At 44.1% G+C, this 7,869-nt stretch overlaps 2 protein-coding genes across 2 annotated transcripts in view; one reads left to right on the forward strand and one right to left on the reverse strand.

Moving 5' to 3' along the window:
- Nucleotides 1–3,802, forward strand: part of rapgef1b (Rap guanine nucleotide exchange factor (GEF) 1b) — a 31,020-nt gene extending 27,218 nt beyond the window's left edge. Inside the window, exons 15-24 of the mRNA XM_083670006.1 lie at nt 174–258; nt 515–607; nt 864–1,049; nt 1,202–1,286; nt 1,451–1,545; nt 1,830–1,908; nt 2,032–2,133; nt 2,274–2,371; nt 2,467–2,595; nt 2,765–3,802. Of these exons, the coding sequence (XP_083526132.1) occupies nt 174–258; nt 515–607; nt 864–1,049; nt 1,202–1,286; nt 1,451–1,545; nt 1,830–1,908; nt 2,032–2,133; nt 2,274–2,371; nt 2,467–2,595; nt 2,765–2,915 (1,103 nt within the window). The 3' untranslated portion in view covers nt 2,916–3,802. The remainder of the gene's footprint in view (nt 1–173; nt 259–514; nt 608–863; nt 1,050–1,201; nt 1,287–1,450; nt 1,546–1,829; nt 1,909–2,031; nt 2,134–2,273; nt 2,372–2,466; nt 2,596–2,764) is intronic.
- A 149-nt stretch (nt 3,803–3,951) lies between these two features.
- uck1 (uridine-cytidine kinase 1) lies at nt 3,952–7,411 on the reverse strand. The gene is made up of 7 exons (XM_083670412.1): nt 7,238–7,411; nt 6,453–6,612; nt 6,104–6,200; nt 5,693–5,835; nt 5,475–5,569; nt 5,304–5,352; nt 3,952–5,152 (listed from the first exon to the last, which is right to left on the reverse strand). Exons 1-7 carry the CDS (start codon nt 7,325–7,327, stop codon nt 4,959–4,961), a joined length of 828 nt encoding a protein of 275 aa, XP_083526538.1. The 5' UTR covers nt 7,328–7,411; the 3' UTR covers nt 3,952–4,958.
- Nucleotides 7,412–7,869: the final 458 nt, after the last annotated feature.

The following is a 7,869-nucleotide window of genomic DNA, read 5'->3' on the forward strand; positions in this document are numbered from 1 at the left end:
ACTTTTTGTTGTGCTTTATGATCATGTATTCCTCATCTCTATTATTGGATGATCTGACTAGTTAGATAGAATACTTTGTTTCCTCAGTGTGTCATTGTGGGTGGTACCAGGCATGTGTTTTTGTTTAGTTCATTTGTTCATCTTACATGTGGTGTTCCCTTTTTTCTTGACAGATCTCGTTTTGTACTGTGAAGCTTTTCTGACTACATATAGGACGTTCATAACCCCAGAGGACCTCATTAAAAAGCTGCACTACAGATATCCTTTAAAGGAACAGGTCTCTTGTGTTACGACAGTAGCTGCTCTGTGTGTTTGAACACCAGAAACTGAATGTAGTGATATTCATAACTGTTGAAAATGTTGCTTGTTAACACATTTGGTGACATCTATGACTGACATGAGGTGAGAGAGGAGAAGATTTTTTCTATTTGAGTGAATGTAGGTCCGTATGTATGTATGTATGTATGTATGTATGTATGTATGTATGTATGTATTCTCCTTGACTCCAGAGCACATACACCAGGTTCTGTCACAGTCCAGACACGTTTAAGAAGCGTGTCAGCAAGAACACCTTCTTTGTGCTGGTTCGCGTGGTGGATGAGTTGTGGTGAGTGTCAACTGGACATATAGTTACTGTACTGACTCAGCTCCATAGAGTCACACAACTGCTGTCTACTGTAATAACTCCTCTGTCGTAGAAAAGGCCACTAAATGGTCTCAGTGAATAGCTGCAACTTTAGGGTCCACTATGAGTCCAAAGGTTTAGAAATTGCTCCTGATTAATGTGTGTGAAGTGTTAATCTCCTCTCTTCCTCACCCTCTCTCTCTCTCCCTCCTCTCCCTCCCTCCCTCTCTCTCTCCAGTCTGGTGGAGCTGACGGAGGACATTCTGAAGCAGCTGATGGACCTCGTCTTCAGGCTGGTGTGTAACGGCGAGCTGAGCCTGGCCCGCGTGCTCCGCAAGAACATCCTGGACAAGGTGGAGCAGAAGAAGCTGCTGCGCTGCACCAACTCCCTCAAACCCCTGGCCGCCCGGGGGGTGTCTGCCAGGTAAGGCCTCAGTATCAGGGAGGGCCGTGGAAACTGCTACAGCAACATCTTACATAGCCAGTGTTGTGTACCACCAATAGAGCCAGGGATGGGTGGGTGACAGATAGTAGAATTTGGGAAACACTCTTCTCTTTTTTTTTTTGGTACAACAGGCCTGGAACTCTGCATGACTTCCGTAGTCATGAGATCGCTGATCAGCTCACACTCCTGGATGCAGAACTCTTCTACAAAATTGAGGTACTAGCGAGCCCTTGCTGGTTGTGTATCTGTGTGTTTGTTTGTGTGTGTGTTTGTGTTAGTGATCCTTTTAGTAATGTGTCTGGCTTCTGTGCCACTGCAGAGGAATTGACACACCTGACCCAACTCTTATCTTTTATCTTACGCTTTCTTTATCTTTTTAGATACCCGAGGTGCTGCTTTGGGCAAAGGAGCAGAATGAGGAGAAGAGTCCTAATCTGACCCAGTTCACAGAGCACTTTAACAACATGAGTTACTGGTGAGACCATGACCGGACAGATGGCCTATACAACATACCTTAGACCTCTATCTCTTAGTCCCCATCATCACACCACCTGTTTAAGGGGTGACCCTAACCCTAACCCTTCAACTCCTTCAACTCTATCTGGTCCTCACCAAACCCCACATGATCTAATCACTCCTTAATCACCTTTCTTCGCAAGTGCTCTTTCCCTCTCTCTCTCTCTCTCTCTCTCTCTCACAAACACACAAACTGACTTTGTAATACTCTAAGCTAACTGCCTGTCTCTGTTTGTCCTCTAGGGTGCGCTCTTTAATAATTCTGCAGGAGAAAGCTCAGGACCGAGAGAAGCTGCTCCTCAAATTCATCAAGATCATGAAGGTAACTTTCTCACATTTATATGCAACTCAACCTCTTCCTGTTCACCTATATATGTGGTTAGAGCTAGCTCCATGGCCATTGCTCTAACTGTTCTTGTCCTCCCCTTTCCCTCTCCCTATGAAGCACTTAAGAAAGTTGAACAACTTCAACTCGTATTTGGCAATATTGTCTGCCCTGGACTCAGCACCCATCCGCAGACTGGAGTGGCAGAAGCAGACGTCAGAGGTGAGTCAGCTAGGAAGGGCGTCAGTCTGACGTCAGTGTGCTCAAATCTCAGGGTCTAAAACAGTCATGAGATGAGCTTTAATGTGATACTGTTAGGACTGTGTTCCATCAGTAATGTCCCTTCCTCTGCTCTCTCATAGGGATTGGAGGAATACTGCACTTTGATTGACAGCTCCTCGTCTTTTAGAGCGTACAGAGCAGCTCTGGCCGATGTGGAACCTCCTTGCATCCCATACCTGTAAGTGAGCCCCGTGTGTGTCCGTGTGTGTCCGTGTATCTTGGATTGATTTATATTAATCCCTGTCTATGTCTACCCCTCCTCCTCTCTCTCAGTGGTCTTATCCTGCAGGACCTGACCTTTGTCCACCTGGGGAACCCTGACCTCATCGATGGGAAGGTCAACTTCTCCAAACGCTGGCAGCAGTTCAACATCCTGGACAGCATGAGGCGCTTCCAGCAAGTGTGAGTAACTGGCATCACTAGTATCAGATGTGAAGAGTCGTACCCACACATTTCAGTCGATTTCACCATATCAGCAATCCACAGCGTACGAACCGCCTAAAATTAGGACAGTTTCTGGTCGGTCGGCTCATTACTCATTTTCTCACTGATCAAACTTTCTGACTTTCAGGCATTACGAGCTGAAACGCAACGATGACATCGTCTCGTTCTTCAACGACTTCAGCGACCACCTGGCAGAGGAGGCTCTGTGGGAGCTGTCACTGAAGATCAAACCACGGAACATCACCAGACGCAAAACTGAGCGAGAGGAGAAGACCTAGGGGGGGCGCTGGCACGGGGCCAGGGCTCAGCGAGTGACCACTGTGCTAAAGACACTAACTCCACTTTACTACAGACAGACAAGACAGACAGACAGACAAACACATTCAGCTGGACCTAACAGGGGAGACTGGGGTGGGCCACAACGGATACAGTAGACTGGGGAAAAAGACTGACACGGTTTACATGAGCACTGCAGCTCTGGGAGATTATGATTGGGATCATACCTGCTCTCCACCCTGACTGGACTGGAGTTAGCAGGGGAGAGACTATATAACTGAGGGACGACCGGAGGAGAGAGACTGGTGTCAAGGAGGGGAGAAGAAGAAGTTAACACAAGTAGAGGATATAGAGATGCCACATAGCGAAAGGCTGCTCCCTGTCTTCTCCCTTTCAGAGTGGGGCTGTGTGCACGTGTGAAGAGGTCTGTGATGTAGCGTGAGGTGAATGCTTCTCTATACCCTCAGATGTTCCCTTCTCTTCCCCCCTACGTATGTGCCATCCTTGGATCAGCCCCCACCCCCCTCCCCCTCCCTCCCACCTGCTCTCCAGACTCTCAAATCCTCTCATCAAGCGCATCCTCCTCAGTGTTCCGGAAAAGTCTGCCATAAACTGTGACGTCACAATGCAGACCGAGCTGGGAGAGAACGGTGTGGGTGAGGGTTTGGAATCCGAGGGGTTAGAGAGGTGGACGACCATGAGGGACTGGACTTATTAAGAGTTTGTTTGGAAAATGTTGTGTATGAATCATGTATGGTTATGATGTATTATATACAGTGCTCCTTTTGTTCTTAAAAAGGACGTTTATGCTAAAGAGAAGAGTGCCATACAAATGTGCACTAAAAAAAGCTAGCAAAAAAAAAGAAGAAAAAAACACACAAAAAGAGAATAACTAAAGATGCTGTGATCTATGTATGTCATACTCAATCATTGTGTGCCATGTTCGAGTAAGAGAACCATTGGGTAATCAGAATCATGTCCCAGTTGTGTGTGTGTGTGCGCGTGTGTGTGTATGTGTGCGTGAGTGAGTGAATGAATGAGTGTGACTAAAGTCTTTATATGACACTTGTGTTTATCAGTCCATAGTGAGCTGTAGATATTCATTCTGATTCCTTTGGAATAATTGTCTCAACCAACACATCACACTGTGCTCTCGAAAATCCAATAAAATTGCTCCGTTTTACACATCTGTGTATCTGTAAATGCATGATCTGTATTCATTTCTCAGCAACACAGAAAAGGTCCATCACTCACGGTATTGCTTATGAACGTAACAGTTTTAAAATATTTATTTCAATATTATGGTAATTGGAAAATGCTTTTTAAAAAAAAAAGAAATTCACATGTTAAGGCTTGAATTTACCTTTACAATTTCAGACTTCAAAGTGACGATGCAGCAGTTATTTCACATCCAAACAAAGTCTACAGAACACTAAAGCGCCAACATTAACATTAAAAATAAATTCAAACTGAATATGTTTGAAATCAGTCCTTGGCATGTTACTATTCATGTCATCTGACTTCAACACAGCATATTTCAAACAGTTTAAATAAAACAAAGACAGTGAAAGACAAAGGTAGGAAGTGCAGGTGAGAACATTTCTACATTGGTTGCTCCTTAATGAGGGCTTAGAGTGAACACTCAACAGGTAGTAAAGCATATTGTGCAAAGCCGAAATTTAACGTATAAATAACTTGGAACGAACTGCTCCCTTAATCATGCCACAGTCTCCATTTCAAAAAAAGAGGTAGTCTAAACCACTGCTAGTGAAAGTCACATGGAAGACAAAGTCATTCAAAGGGAAGAGATGGACCTGTGATCACTAACCGTTTCAATTATGTACTAATTACAAATGTTTTAAAATATTGTTTTTATACAGGCCTCTGTGACGAAATGCTCTGCAGTGAACAACAGTTAACTAAGAAGGGGAGGGGCCAGAGCTCACAGGCTGGAGCCCATTTCTTTACCCCAGCCGGAACAGTAGCAGCATCAACGGCAACTACTCAGACAGACAGACAGACAGACAGACAGAGGGAGGGCTCTCTCAGTGAGGGCGACTGCTGGGCTCCAGTAGGACCCTCTTCCCAGGGGCGTTGGAGGCCCCGTTCGACAAGTCCCCCTGTTCAGAGATGGCCCGTTTCAAGCCCCGTCCATGTCCGTTGACGGAGCCCCGCTGCCACTTACAGATGTCCCCATTCAGGATGTCTTGGATGTGCTGGACTATGAGATTGATGGCCACTGAGGGGATGAGAGGGAGTGTAAGGGACAAGATCCAGAGAGGGATGGAAGGAGTTGGAGTCTTAATGCTTTATCATCAGAGTTGGAGTCTTAATGCTTTATCATCAGAGTTGGAGTCTTAATGCTTTATCATCAGAGTGAAATCACTTACCCATGTTGTCAACTCCACGAGGGATGATGACATCTGCATATTTTTTGGTCTGGAAAAATAGAGCAGTTATTCATCTCACAATCTTGAAGACATCTAAAGTCCCACTGGGACATAAGTCAACTGAGTGAGTAAATGTTGAAGTTGTGGGCTTATTGTGAGCATATTACTTACCGGCAAACAGAACTCCTCAAAAGCGGGCTTGACAAACGTGGTATACTGAGTGAGGATCTGCTCCAGGTCTCTCCCTCTCTGCATGTCACGCAGAACTAAGTAGACCACAACCATCAAGCCAGGATCAAGACCTACACAGCGTGCTAGATTCTAAATGATTCTTGAGCAGAATGTGCGTAGGTGAGTGCGTGAATATGACAGTGTGTTTATGGCAGTACCTCTACGTGACAGTCTGACATCGGAATCTGTGTCCACAAAGAGCTTCATGTGAAACATGTCACGCACTTCCTGGGTATAAAAGACCAGAATCCCCTCAAACAGGACCACATCAGCAGGGTACACAGTGATCCTGTCCTGCAGTCTAGAAATAGACACACACAATTGATTACATTGTTGTGCATTTCACATATCAATCTGAGCTCTATGGAATGTGGAAGGGGGAACATTTTAATCCATGAGTTGATATCAGTCAAGTTTATTTGTATAGTGCTTTTTACATAGACAAATGTCACAAAGTGCTTCACAACTAAATAATACTAAACAATATAAATACAATACAAACAATATGATTAACACCAATTGGTCCCCAGGAGTAAGCCCAAGGAAATATATATATATTTGCCTCTCACCTTGAATGAGTGACAAAGTCGTACGTTGGCACCTCAACCACTCTTCCCTCCACTATGTCCTTTAGGGTTTGGTACATCAACTCATTGTCAAAAGCATCTGCAAAACATGCCAAGGTGATTCACTGAGTGATGCCTTCTTCTTCTTCTTTTTTTAAAATTCATTCTCACAATACATTTCAGAAGTATTACCGTGTGTGAAGACCTTAAATTGCATAGGTCAACACACTTTCCATATCCATTGCCTATAGTGATGTGACCAGAATGGAGTTCATAGTGTCTATAATGATGATTCCCTGAGAGAGCTTATGTTATGCTTGCATTATTGCAATACCAATAGCTTCTACAATACCTGGATGGTCAAAGTTGTACTGGCCCTTCAGTGCCTTGGCCTTCTGGTCAGGGGTCAAGACTCTGTAGAAGCTGTCTTGGCTCACGATAGCCACCTTCCTCTGGCGATGGTCCACCTCGTTCTGGCCTAGCATCTCCATGATTTTGCCACATACTGTAGACTACAAACAGACAACAACATTAGCTACTTATTCACATCAGACACAAGTTAAAGTGTAAATGCGTTTCAGGTTTATAGCACATGTAAAGGGGTTAAGGCTTACTTAGCTAAACTATTTCAGTTAAATTTGTAAAGTCTCCTTGACTCGAAGCTGACATGCAATGCAAAAGAGCTGTGATGCAGGACATGTATTGACATTGGCATAATTTCAGTTCGATAAGGTTCCAGGAAAATAGGCAAAGGTGAAAGGTCGCTAGGTTGGACATGACGCGACAGAAAAAAATAGGCCACACAAGTTGGTTGGGTTTACTAAAGAAATGAAAACCTCCTAGCTTTACTAGTCTTTAGTAACTGCTGCGCTGTGGGTTGCTTTACGGCACTGACATTTCCTGCCTGGATCACGCAGTTGCATGAGACCTAGCTAAATATTTTACCGTAGACGTCCTCAGACAGGACGAGATCTTTTGAGGTTTCTGAATTAGACCAAAGAAAATTAATAATACACCGTTTTAGACATGGGCGTGTTTGGCTGTTCACAGCTTGTATGTAGCTATACTTACAGTATACTAAGCGCGTCTGTTTATACAGCTAGACTAACCGGTCCTTACGATCTTTCCGTTCCCTACCTTGCCACTGGCGGTTCCTCCGCTAACTCCAATCAGAAACGGACGGTGTCTTGGCCGCTCTACTTCGGTCAGTGGACCGATAGACGTCATATCGGAGCGATCTGATAAAAAAAAACTCCTGTATTACCTAGCTAGCCAGCTAGTTAGCTGCCTTGGAAAACAGTCAGTTCCCGTTATCTTGTGTTAGATCGCGAGGCCACGAATAAATACTTCCTGAAGAAGGCTGGACATGAACGTGCATAAACTTCACAATAAGAGACCTTTTCATGAAACTCATGAAAAAGTGTGTAAAATGCTGGCATCTTGAAATCATAAGTGTCCAACAATGACGCCACTTGTTATCAATACTCCTTTCAAATATTATACTTTTGCATCTTGTTGTGGTTGTGACAAACTCATTTTGGGGGATACACGACTGAGTCAAACAAGCTTTCAACACATTTTATTGAGAATTTAGTTATTTCGTTAACCTATATTAAATTTACATTTACATGTATGGCATTTAGCAGACGCCTTTATCCAAAGCGACGTACTACAATACATTAGTTTAAGTAAGTGAATCATCTATCCAACATCATCACATCAAAAGCTAGGAAGTAAAACTGGCGGGCGTGGGCCTTGACAACAAAATC

The sequence above is a fragment of the Argentina silus genome (genome assembly GCF_951799395.1).
Source record: "Argentina silus genome assembly, chromosome: 5".
Classification (NCBI taxonomy): domain Eukaryota; kingdom Metazoa; phylum Chordata; class Actinopteri; order Argentiniformes; family Argentinidae; genus Argentina; species Argentina silus.